General features: G+C 36.4%; 2 protein-coding genes across 2 annotated transcripts; both read right to left on the bottom strand.

Annotated features, from left to right (window-relative positions):
• Positions 1-72: 72 nt before the first annotated feature.
• Positions 73-1,186, bottom strand: LOC133692930 (uncharacterized). The gene is made up of 2 exons (XM_062114109.1): positions 899-1,186; positions 73-797 (listed from the first exon to the last, which is right to left on the bottom strand). The coding sequence occupies exons 1-2, from the start codon at positions 956-958 to the stop codon at positions 207-209; spliced, it is 651 nt and encodes a 216-aa protein (XP_061970093.1). The 5' UTR covers positions 959-1,186; the 3' UTR covers positions 73-206.
• Positions 1,187-8,803: 7,617 nt separating this feature from the next.
• Positions 8,804-12,471, bottom strand: LOC133691080 (probable leucine-rich repeat receptor-like serine/threonine-protein kinase At3g14840). Its single transcript, XM_062111413.1, has 4 exons — positions 11,944-12,471; positions 10,917-11,177; positions 9,914-10,768; positions 8,804-9,465 (listed from the first exon to the last, which is right to left on the bottom strand). Exons 1-4 carry the CDS (start codon positions 12,359-12,361, stop codon positions 8,984-8,986), a joined length of 2,016 nt encoding a protein of 671 aa, XP_061967397.1. The 5' UTR covers positions 12,362-12,471; the 3' UTR covers positions 8,804-8,983.
• Between the last annotated feature and the right edge of the window lie 1,214 nt (positions 12,472-13,685).

The raw sequence follows: 13,685 nt of genomic DNA, 5'->3' as shown, positions 1-13,685 counted from the left end.
GAACATGACATCAAGGAAAAAAATTAAGAAATTTTTGAATGAAATTAAATGAGTGATGTCAGGAGAGGCATATTTTCCATCCAAAAAAGCTCTAAGACATTATAATTGAATTAAGTACAACTATATTTTATTTTAGTACATACATACTCATTTACTCTATATACTCTCGTCACTACCTTTGTGTTTCCCGTAATTACATAAAGATTTTATTCACGAAATACATGTTCCTCACCTGATTTTCGATCGATATGCTTAATCCAACGGCTAGGACCACCTTTTGAACGCTTATTCCCACCATTACTCCCTATATGAGCCATATCCAATCCTTGCCCAACAGGCAAATACGCAGTTTTAACAACACGTGTCCCTCTCTCTAGCACCCCATGCCATTTAAACCCAGAAACAGACTGTTGAAAGGCATTCTTGCACGCCAACACGGCACCTTTATGGCTCAACTTAGCAAACCTTAAGACCCTAACAAAATCCCTCCGCCTACAATCCGCCACCAGAAAATCCACCCCCACAAGCCCTGCCATCACCTCTTCTGCTTCTCCTACCAGCACCTCTGTCTCCCTCATGCCGGCGCCATGCATGGCCTTTACATACTCCGATCTTGACCCTTCATCTGGGACCACACACACATGTCTTCCACACGTATGCTTAGCCGCCACGGCTAGGCCGATGCTCGTCGCTATCGGGCCAGCCTTGGACCAGGATTCAACTATTAGCTTTGCGTTCCAACCGGCAGCCATGGCCGAGAGAAGTTCTGCTACACTCGATTCCTTAAAATCCTCACACTGCAATAAAAGTTAAAAAATATTAAGTAAATTACAAATGAAATTGATAGAGAATAGACATAAAAGATGGAGTTGTGCGTTTAAGGTCGGGATTTTCTTACTGTTTTGACAGTACAAACATAAGCTTTCAAAGCTGTATCTGGGGTCCAAACCAGCTTCATAATCTCTAATTTACTATGATCTCCTAGTATTTCTTTCAGCTGATCTCCTCTACTTTTGGTGTTCTTTCTGTGGGGTGTTGAGAATTGAGACCGAGTTTTTGGTGGAGGCGTTGGGTCTTAAAAGCGTATGAGAAATATCTACAAACCGCGTTGGATCTTAACCCCAAAAAAATATATAGGGTTACATATATAATCCAAGAATATAACAAAACCTCCACTTTTGGCAATTGCTTAAATATTAATCAGCAATTTAGCTGAAATAAATAAATTATTATTATTATTATCTTGCATGCTTGTAATTAATTAGGACCACTGCGAGCTTCAGACAGTTGTTGAAACTAGCGGGATCAGAAATTTTTCTTTTTAATTTTTTTCTTGTTGATTAAGCAACGAAATGGATATAATTGCCAGCGGTGTTAAAGTCATCCTCACAGAATATAGCCACCTGTGACAAGCTAACCTCGCCACGAAATAAAGAGGCCAAGTTCTCACTGCATAAACTAAGAAGATAGAAATGTATGTAGTCTAAAGAATGGCTATATACAAAATCAAAAATACCTAAAACTAAGATGAGGATGTATATCATGCTACATAATAGAAGAAAAAAACTATATATGGAGCATTCTCACTGGCTATTAATTTGTTTAATTTTACCGTAAAAATATCACAAAAAAATTATATAAATATGTTATAGACTAATTAAAACCTAGTTTGCATGGGATATACCTAAGTAGTACGTGAATGGTCATCAATAATAGTGATAAAAATTATATAAATTAATGTGTTAGAGACTAATTAAGACCTAGCTCGCATGAGATATATCGAAGTAGTACGTGAATGAGCTGAGCTCGGTAATGTGAGCTTATGACCCGAGTGAGAGCTTCAGAGTGATGGAACGTAGACTAAGCTCTCTCGATGATTATAAAAAAAAAAAGTACGTGAATGATCATTAATAATAGTGAAAAAATTATATAAATTAATGTGTTATAGACTAATTAAAATCTAATTTGCATAAAATAAATGTGAATCATCATCAATAACAGTGAGAAAATTATATAAATAAATGTGTTATAGACTAAGAATTAATTAGTTGCACGTTTATAATTAAGAGTGAAAGGTAATTAAGAAAAATTGTTTAGATTAAAGGGCAAATTATAGACACTTGTAGAAAAGGAAATATCAAAACTAACACCACTAGATTGAGAAATAGCAGTTGTAGGAGTCGGTGGCACCATCAAGTTACTTTTTCTCATTTTCTCTCTACTAGAATTAATCTTCTGGTTAATTATTTGAACTCAAAGTTAATTTCTTTACTTATTAAGAGTCACGACTAGCTAGTTAGCTTGTGATTTTCTAAATCAGAGGCTTACATTGGCTATTTTTGCAATCTATTACTGTTATTGTCATATTTAATCTTTGTCACATTAATTTTTTTCTATCTCATTTTCACAATATCTTTACTCTTTTCCTAGAAAATTATCGCGGGTAGCCAATTTATTACCCCCTAGTACATTTCTTTCTTGATATTTAATGGAGGGGTGGAAGAGGTCGTTAGCAGAAAAAATATTCTAATTTTTATTTTTATTTTAAGCTATCGAAGCAACTTTTCAATTTCTTGTTAGCATTTAATTTCTGTTTATTTTACAAATCAAACTGCAAAAAAGATAAACTATCCAAATAGCACTTCTTGCATGATAGGATACCAAAAAAGCTAGCCTGTTATGTCCGTGTTCGCTTTAAATTAAAAAAAATAATCTATTAAAAATTATTATTTTTATATTTTTATATTGGTTTGATGTGTTGAGCTTAAAAATAATTTTTAAAAAGTAAAAATATATATTATTTTAATATAACTACTACTACAATCTCAAACATGTCCTAAATAATACTAAAAAAAAAGCTAGCCTATTAAATGATACCAAAACAAACGAAAAAACTAACAAAAAAAAAAATGAAAGAAAAGTAAACAATGTGGCATACTTTCTATGGATGGTACAGTGAAGCTTCTTAATTACATGTCATTGTGAAATTTAATAGTATTATGGACTTTAATAGGAGACCAAGTTTGGCCCTTGTATTTTATCTTTGGTCGTCCCTAAGATGTGGCAAAGCTTCATCCATGTTTTTCTTTTCTTTCTTTTGGTTTCTTTTCCTTCCTTTTTCTTTCGTTGTCATTTCTTTTTTGTGTGAAGAATAAAACATGACAGCAGAGGAGATCAGAGGAAGCTATGGGCATTTATTTGTTTATTTGTTAACAAATATCGAATTGAAGAGATTGGGAGGGGGTTTTTTGGAACAGATATTGGGCTGGAGAGTGACCTATTAGAAAGGGATTCTGATATATTTTGGCTATTGATTTTTTTTTCCTTCTTTTAAGGATATTGATAAATATCCTTCCTACCAGGGGCGGAACCAGGGGGAGGCGGGCAGGGGCCCGGGCCCCTGCAAAATATTTTAAATTTTTAAATTTTTGTGTTTAAATATAGGAAAAGCAGTTGACAGATTAAATGTCTACTGCAGGCTTAGAACGAGGCCTTCAACCACTTATATTTTTGGCTCTTTTTATTATATAATTCCACCTCCGCTCCTGGTCACGGCCCCCCCTAATTATTTGTTCTTGCTCCGCCCCTGCTTCCTACCACAAGGTAATTAGTTGAGCTATATAATCTACGACACAGAGCTCACCACGACCTTTCTATCTATGGAAAACCAATAGTATACTTTGCTGCCAATAAGATAATAGATTGAAGTGGCTATGCAAGGTCAGGTCATTTTGTGTCAATGGTGTTTGATTCCTGGAATGGAGGAAGAGAACCCCAAGGATTTGAGGGCGAAGAAAAATGCTTGAAAGGGTTTCCCAATTCTCATGCGCGCCGCTACAACATGCATGGAGTAACATAAACCCGCAAGAACTTTGAATGCAACTAAAATAAACTTAGTCTGCTTATTAAGAAAACAGATACTCACTTGTTACAAGACTAAATTCATTTCAGACAACCCCCTGGGATATTACAATTGGCTCGAAGGTAGGTCACAGATACGACGTTCACAGGAACTTGAGTCCTCAAGACAACACAGTGCAGTTAGATATTAGTAAAAGGAGTTTCGACATCAGCTAGTGGTTAGTGATGTTAAATAATATTTATGTAGTTTTATTTATTAAAAGTAGAATAGTACTTTCAGTTTGACCTATATATACCTTATTTGTATTTAGGTTAAGACTAAGCATTCATAATATACAGATTATTCAGAATTCAAGCCTCCTTTCTCTATTTGATCCCAATTAATTTAACATGGTATCAGAGCTGGTTTTATGAAACGAGGTTTAATCTCAATTAATTCTAGCATTCATAAATTTTTTGGAGTGAGATTTTGTTTTCCGTTTCTGCAAAATTTGGATATTTCATCAGTTTCTGCAATTATTTTGGTATTTCATCTACCCTTCAGCCTTTGCAATTTGATATTTGCGTTCAGTTTCTGCAAATTTGTTTTGTGTTTTGGAGTAATCGTATAATTTGAGAAGATATTTGTTTAGTTTCTGCAATCTCTGTTCAGTTTCTACAATTTGGTATTTTGTTTTCCGCTGCTTTTGCATTCTGGTTCTCTGTGATTGTTAACTATGGCTACTGAAAGAGATGATTCGCTTCAGTCTGTGAGTGTGAGGTTAGATGGGAAGAACTATTCATATTGGAGCTATGTAATGCAGAATTTTCTTAAGGGTAAGAAGATGTGGGGGTATGTTAGTGGAACTTATATAATACCTAAGAATATTGAGGAAGGGGATGTTGTTTTAATAGATACATGGGAAGCAAATAATGCAAAGATCATTACTTGGATCAACAATTATGTTGAGCATTCGATAGGTACGCAGTTGGCGAAGTATGAGACAACAAAAGAGGTTTGGGATCATCTGCAAAGGTTATTCACGCAATCAAATTTTGCAAAACAGTATCAATTAGAGAATGACATACGAGCTCTTCATCAGAAGAATATGAGTATTCAAGAGTTTTATTCTGCTATGACAGATCTTTGGGATCAATTGGCTCTTACAGAATCAACAGAATTAAAGGCATGTAGTGCCTATATTGAGTGTAGAGAGCAGCAACGATTGGTACAGTTTTTAACAGCACTTCGCAGTGACTTCGAAGGACTTAGAGGTTCAATTCTGCATCGTACTCCACTGCCTTCTGTTGACTATGTTGTCAGTGAGTTATTGGCTGAAGAAATACATCTTCAGTCTTATTCTGAAAAGGGAATTCTTTCTGCTTCAAATCCTTCTGTATTAGCAGTACCTTCTAAGCCATTCTCTAATCATCAGAACAAGCCTTACACAAGGGTTGGCTTCAATGAGTGCAGTTTTTGTAAGCAGAAAGGTCATTGGAAGGCTCAGTGTCATAAGTTGAGACAGCAGAATCAAGCTTGGAAGTCTGGCAGTCAATCACAATCTAATGCTCATCGACCACCTCAGGGTTATAAACCACCACACCATAATACTACAGCAGTAGCTTCCCCAGGCTCTATTACTGATCCTAATACTTTGGCTGAGCAATTTTAGAAGTTTCTCTCATTGCAGCCACAAGCAATGTCCGCTTCTTCCATAGGTCAGTTGCCTCATAATTCCTCAGGTATGTCACACTCCGAATGGGTCTTGGATTCTGGTGCTTCCCATCATATGTCTCCAGATTCCTCATCTTTTACCTCAGTGTCCCCTTTGTCCTCCATTCCTGTTATGACTGCTGATGGCACTCCTATGCCCTTAGCAGGTGTTGGTTTTGTTGTCACACCTCACTTGTCTCTCCTTAATGTTTATCTTATTCCAAAACTCAAATTGAACCTTGCGTCTGTTAGTCAAATATGTGATTCTGGTGATTATTTAGTCATGTTTTCTGGTTCTTTTTGTTGTGTACAAGATCTGCAGTCTCAGAAGCTGATTGGAACAGGCCGTAGGGAGAATGGACTATATATTTTGGATGAGTTAAAAGTGTCAGTTGCTACTGCTGCCGTTGCTGCTACTACTGCTGATTTGTCTTCTTTTCGTTTGAGTCTTTCATCTTCTAGTTTTTATTTATGGCATTCCCGTCTAGGTCATGTTTCATCATCTCGTTTGAGATTTTTGGCATCCACAGGAGCTTTAGGAAATTTGAAAACTTGTGACATTTTTTATTGTAGTGGATGTAAACTGGCAAAATTTTTTGCTTTACCTTTTAATCGAAGTATTTCTGTTTCATCTTCACCATTTGATTTGATTCATTCTGATGTATGGGGACCTTCTCCTGTTTCTACAAAAGGAGGGTCTCGATATTATATCTCTTTTATTGATGATCATATTCGTTATTATTGGGTTTATTTAATGAAACATCGTTCTGAATTCTTTGAGATATATGCAGCTTTTCGAGCTCTTATCAAAACTCAACATTCTGCTGTGATAAAATGCTTTAGGTGTGATTTGGGTGGGGAATACACCTCTAATAAATTTTGTCAAATGCTTGCCTTAGATGGAACCATCCACCAAACTTCATGTACAGATACTCCTGAACAAAATGGTGTAGCTGAAAGAAAACATAGGCACATTGTTGAAACTGCTCGTTCTCTCTTGTTGTCTGCTTTTGTTCCTAGTGAGTTTTGGGGAGAAGTTGTTCTTACTGTTGTAAGTTTGATTAATACAATTCCATCTTCACATAGTTCGGGTCTATCTCCTTTTAAAAAGTTATATGGGCATGTCCCTTATTATTCCTCATTTAGAGTCTTTGGTTGTACTTGTTTCGTTCTTCGACCTCATGTAGAACGCAGTAAGCTATCCTCTCGATCTGTTATTTGTGTCTTTCTGGGTTATGGTGAAGGTAAAAAGGGGTATCGTTGTTTTGATCCAATAACTCAGAAACTTTATGTGTCTCGTCATGTTGTCTTCCTTGAGCATATACCTTTCTTTTCTATTCCATCCACTACTCATAGCCTGACAAAATCTGATCTTATTCATATAGATCCTTTTTTTGAGGATTCTGGTAATGATACCTCTCCCTATGTTCGATCAATTTGTACTCATAACTTTGCAGGTACTGGTACTTTACTCTCTGGCACACCTGAAGCTCCATTCTCATCTACAGCCCCTCAAGCTTCATCTGAGATTGTGGATCCACCTCCACGTCAGTCCATCCGCATTCGTAAGTCCACAAAACTACCAGATTTTGCTTATTCTTGTTATTCTTCATCATTTACTTCCTTTTTAGCTTCTATTCATTGTCTCTTTGAGCCCTCTTCCTATAAAGAGGCAATTCTTGATCCGCTTTGGCAGCAAGCTATGGATGAGGAACTTTCTGCTTTGCATAAGACAGATACTTGGGATCTGGTTCCTCTACCTCCTGGTAAGAGTGTTGTTGGTTGTCGTTGGGTGTATAAGATCAAGACTAATTCTGATGGGTCTATTGAGCGATACAAAGCTAGGCTGGTTGCAAAAGGATACTCTCAACAATATGGTATGGACTATGAAGAGACATTTGCCCCGGTTGCAAAAATGACTACTATTCGTACTCTTATTGCCGTAGCTTCGATTCGTCAGTGGCATATTTCTCAGCTTGATGTTAAAAATGCATTCTTGAATGGAGATCTTCAAGAAGAAGTTTATATGGCACCCCCTCCTGGTATTTCACATGACTCTGGATATGTTTGTAAGCTTAAGAAACCATTATATGGTCTCAAACAAGCACCTCGTACTTGATTTGAGAAATTCTCTATTGTGATCTCGTCTCTTGGCTTTGTTTCTAGCAGTCATGATTCTGCTCTTTTTATTAAGTGCACCGATGCAGGTCGTATCATTCTGTCTTTATATGTTGATGACATGATTATTACTGGTGATGATATTGATGATATTTCAGTTTTGAAGACAGATTTGGCTAGACGATTTGAAATGAAGGATTTGGGTTATCTTCGATATTTCCTGGGTATTGAGGTAGCATACTCACCTAGAGGTTACCTTCTTTCTCAGTCGAAATATGTTGCAGATATTCTAGAGCGGGCTAGACTTACTGATAACAAGACCTATTGAGGTTAACACAAGGTACTCTTCTTCTGATGGTTTACCTTTGATAGATCCTACTTTATACCGCACTATTGTTGGGAGTTTGGTATATCTCACCATTACTCGTCCAGATATTGCATATGTTGTTCATGTTGTTAGTCAGTTTGTTGCTTCTCCTACTACTGTTCGCTGGGCAGCTGTTCTTCGTATTTTACGATATCTTCATGGTACAATTTTTCAGAGTCTTTTACTTTCATCCACCTCTTCATTGGAGTTGCGTGCATACTCTGATGCTGATCATGGTAGTGATCCCACAGATCGCAAGTCCGTTACCGGGTTCTGTATCTTTTCAAGTTATTCTCTTATTTCTTGGAAGAGCAAGAAACAATTTATTGTTTCTCAATCATCCACCGAAGCAGAATACCGTGCCATGGCATCTACTACCAAAGAGATTGTTTGGTTACATTGGTTACTTGCTGATATGAGAATTTCCTTTTCTCATCCTACTCATATGTATTGTGACAACCAGAGTTCTATTCAGATTGCTCATAACTCGGTTTTTCATGAGCGCACTAAGCACATTGAGATCGATTGTCATCTTACTCGTCATCATCTCAAACATGGCACCATTGCTTTGCCTTTTGTTCCTTTTTCCTTGCAGATTGCAGATTTCTTTACCAAGACGCATTCCATCTCTCGTTTTCGTTTTCTGGTTGGCAAACTCTCGATGCTACTCTCGATGCTTGTAGCTGCCGCATCGTGAGTTTGATGAGAGATGTTAAATAATATTTATGTAGTCTTATTTATTACGGGTAAAATAGTACTTTGAGTTTGACTTATATATACCTTATTTGTATTTAAATTAAAACTAAGCATTCATAATATACAGATTATTCAGAATTCTAGCCTTCTTTCTCTATTTGATCTCAATTAATTTAACAAGTGACACATCTACAACTTCCCTCTTCTTGTCCGAAAATTGAGACAAAAAGACCATAATTTCAAATAAATTAAGCAGCGACAATAGATTCGCTTAGTTCTAGCATCACAGTTTCCGCGGTTGGCCTGTGAATAGGAGATTCATTAGTGCAACGAAGGGCTATTCTTCCAAGCTTGTCTGCCTCTGATTCTGAGAAGTTTCTTCCAAGATTTGCATCAATAAAATCTTCATACCTGCATGACTCAGCTGCGTGGAGAGTCAACTGGGTGATGTTACGTTTTCCACTGAGGATTTGAAGTACAATCATGCCAAATGCATAAACATCACTCTTTTCTGTGAAACGGCCAGTGGTTGTGTATTCAGGAGCCAAATATCCCATGGCAGCACTGGCTTTGAGCATGGAGAAGACAATGTCATCTGCAAGGAGTTTGTGCAGGCCTGAATCTGAGATCAAGGGATTATACGGTCTGTTGATGAACACTTTCTCAGCCGATATATTCTGATGAACTAGAGCATGTTTATTTCCTTTACTTCCATGCAAGTACGCAATACCTGGATAGGAAGGAACAAAACTTCAGTATAGGCCAAAGGAGTTAACATATTATGTGCTCAATACTGCACAGGTATTTTGCAACTTCATGCAAAAATCATTTGTAATGGCCATTAGAATGATCATTAACTGGGTCTAGATGACAATAAAATAACAGTAATTCCAGCTTCAACAAATGCATGTCTCGATAAGGTTTGCAGTCTATCTCAATGGATCATAGCCTCCATCATCTATGTCAATCATATGGTTAACTCAGCCTTTGCCTCGATTGCCTCCAAAATCCAAACCCACATAAAACCCTCATGTACAGTAGCATACTTGAAAAGACATTAGTAATGGCCATTTCTAAAACTTTAGCAGGAAGTCAAGCTAACATCAAGATAAAATGAAGGAAACAGTGAGAAAACAAAACAATTACGGCAACTTCTTCAAGCAAGAAGATACACTTGCCTGTAGCAATGCCATTTATGATAGAAATTCTAGCCGACCATTCAAGAACCTTCCCACTGCCATCCTTTACATCAAGATACTGCACCAAATTTCCATTGGGAACAAAATCATAGATGAGGAAACACTCCCCTCTTCCTTGTGAGCAGCAGAAACCTCTCAATCTCACCAGATTTTCATGTTTCAGCGAGGTCAATATCTTCAACCCCTTCAAAAAATCAGCTTCATCAGACTTGCAATTTGTTTTGGTGATGCACTTTATAGCAACAACTGACCCATCTCTCAGGATCCCTTTGTAGGTAGCTGAGAAATTACTCTTCCCCAACAAATTCACCTCCGAGAAGCACTGAGTTGCACGCTCCACCTCTTCTAAATTAAACATGAAGCTCTCAAGAACTTCTTGAGAAAACCCACTTTTGCTTCGATCAATGGCCAAGGGGTCCCACCCATTGGAATATTCTAGGCTAATAAGAGGGGAGGCACTCTTCCTGTAAACCTCCTTGGCCTGGTCAGTGCTAAGACGGCTATCCAAAGTGTCAGAAGCACTTCCAATTTTCTGTTTATGGCGACGGTACCATGAGAACATCAGAAACCCGGAGGCAGACATTGCAATGAAAACTCCAATCACCCCGAATATGATACCATATCTTGGGGTTTTTGTCAGATGTGAACAGTCACTTTTACTGCAATTAGAAGGGTTTGCAGACTCTGGGATGTCCTTTGGCAAAGCAACATTAGGTTTGGAAGGTTCGGGTTTATTAGGATCAGAAGTCACACATGTTTCAAGGTTAGAAAACCCAACGCCACATAAGTCGGGGTTGTTTCCATATTGAAATCCAGTAGTTAGCCTCTTCAAAGCTTCATTTTCAGCCACAAAAACAGAAAAGAAAAAAAAAAAAACAAGTCAAATCAGAAGTCAATTCCACCCTTACTTTCCTTTGACATCAACAAGCAAGTAATAGAAAGCATACATTAGGATATGCTATAGTTGAAGAAACCATTTTACCTGGAGGTACATTCCCGGAGAGACTATTGTTACGAATGTCTAGAGTTTTTAGCAGAGGAGCTCTAGCTAATTTTACAGGTATCGGACCAAAAAGGCCATTAAAGCTCAAAACCAACGTTGACAAGAACTCCAAATCCCCCAAGCTCGCAGGAATTGCACCAGTTAGTTGATTATATTGCAGAGCGAGGACACTGAGCTTCTCCAGAGATCCCAGTTGTGTTGGTATACTCCCAGCCAACTTATTGTAGCAAAGCTGCAAAACTGTACGCGGAGAGCAAAATTAATACTCAGTTGCAAAAGATCCCCCATTTGGTAGCAGTAGCGTCCTTGAAATTCCATAAGGTAGCTTATGATAAGATGTGCTAAAGCAAAATAAGCAATAAATCAAGAAACAAACTTAAAGTTCTCTACAAGCTATAACTGTAGAGCGGGAGATATCAATTGTTGGAGCAAAGATTCCAGGTTCAGGGGTGCACTGTTTCAAAAACACTGACCCCGCCAAAAGCCACAGCAATGAATCTTTAGAAAGGAAAGAAGCAATAACTTCTGACCATCTAAATAATAATGGAAGTAATCATTTACATATAAATGGAAGGGGAACTTCTTCTATTCTTTGGCTCTTTGCTTTCTGTTATTGATCAAGGAGGACATTGAAGTGTTGTTGAATTCAAAAAATAAACAACCCAAAATCAGATATCAATACCAAACCTTTGTTCCATTTTAATTAAGAATGTAAGAAAATCTATATGCCCAAAAATGGAAACCCAATGCAAGCAAGCTGTATATTTCAGAGAGAAAGAGCAGCCAAGATGTTCGCTTCCAAGGAAGTAAATTCAATCTTTGAAATGCTGAGATAAAAATAACCTAGAAAAAAATTAAATTATGAAAAAAAAAAAGAGAAATGAAAATGGACTGATTATACTACAAGATTGAAACTTTTCACACAAAATATTCCCAGTATATTTCCATTAATATATATAATAATTTGCAACGTTAAAAGAAAAAAAGGTTTAACTTTTTAACTTACCTTGAAGATTAGACATGGTACCAATCTGGGGTGGAATCTCTCCAGACAAATTGTTAACATTGAGATACAAGTCACTGAGTTCACTCAACTCAGCAATCTCTTTTGGTATCACTCCATTCAATGCATTAAAATGCAAGAACAGGCCACTCAAACTCTTTAGGCCACCTAAAGCTGCTGGTATCTGGCCTGAAAGACCCTTCCCTTGGAGGGAAATGTTAGCCACGTGGCCTTGTTCATTACATGCCACACCTTCGAAGGCACCACTACACGGGTCTTTGCTGGGCTCCCATGATGTCAACAACCTGTTTTGCGGGTCTAAAGAAGCCTTGATTTGCATTAGGAGTTCAAGTTCTGTTGGTGAAGAGAGAGTTTGAGAGAGGGAGAGGGAGAGGAGAAGGAGATAGAAGAAGAAATGCATGTTTGGTTTGGGAGAAAGTGAAGGAAAGTGAGGGAAAGCGTGGTGAGTTTGAAGTGGTGTGAAAGAGAGAAAGCGAGTGAAGGGGTTAGAATCTTAGTTGCTAGTTGAAGTAATAAAGGTACAAGAAATCCTTCTTTTCAGTGAAATCTTTTTGCAGGTGAAGTTTATTTTTGGTAAAATATATCTTAGTCTTTCCAGTTGCAATGATGTTTCATTTATGCCCCTGTAGTTAAAGACTTGTCAATATTCTACAATTTTTAGAGTTCCAACATGATCCTTAATTCCTTTTTCTAGCTATAGAAGGTAAAACTCATTTTTTTAGACTAAATGAAGGTATTTTTATCTTGCTTGATTGGTTTGTCTTCCTCTATATATCGGTGAGATTTGTTAAGATAATAATTGTCTTTTCTTTTTTTTATTAGATTTTTACACTAGGTGGGGTAAATTTGGTCATGAGTAGTTGTTTTTACAAGGAAACTTGTATGGTTTGTTTATAATTATATCTTAGGTTGGTTATGGAGTTGTGGTTTGAGATTCTTGATGATATATATATATATATATATATATGGTAAATTAAAACATTTTTATTTTATTTTATTTCTTTTTTAAATACAGTTTTTCAACAAAATTAGAACAAAAATCATGTCCTACTTTTTTCAAATTAATATTGAATAATGTGATTAGCCATGAAAATATATCTCACATGTCTATGTTAATAACACATTACTTTAGCGTTTCTCAAGGTCACACAAGCTAATATAGTTAAGGATTTAGAATTAGTCTATTGATATGAATTTTGTCATGAGCTGGATCAATTTTAAAAAAATATAAAAATAAATACTAAAAGTATATGGTCTTTTTGGTAATATCATTGAACCCAGACAAGCAAGTAAATCTTGAAATCCCTTAACTTGATTCCTTACCCGGTATAAGTTTCCAATTAAATCATATAAGAATTAATCAGATGTGAATCAATTGATTTCATGGGTTCAAAAAACAACCTAAATAACCGGCAAAAGCATGAATCAACTTTTTTTAAAAAAAAAATCAAGTATTAAAACAATGACATATTAGATAACCTCGATCACACGCAACTCGGTTCATGGACTTAGTTGAGTTTAATAAAAAAAATTAATAATTTTTACTTAATTATATGATAAAAATTAGATACTCGCAATTTCAGTCATCAACCCTAAAATATATATTTGTTTGAGACCGTAATAACCCTAAACGAACAGGAAAAATAATTATTCATGAAGTCTATTTCTTAACCCTTTTAACATCGAATGATAAAATTAAAAAAAATAAAGCGATTTTTTTTTTA

Source organism: Populus nigra, chromosome 4, assembly GCF_951802175.1.
Source record: "Populus nigra chromosome 4, ddPopNigr1.1, whole genome shotgun sequence".
Classification (NCBI taxonomy): Eukaryota; Viridiplantae; Streptophyta; class Magnoliopsida; order Malpighiales; family Salicaceae; genus Populus; species Populus nigra.
This window is presented reverse-complemented; position numbering and strand designations above follow the sequence as displayed.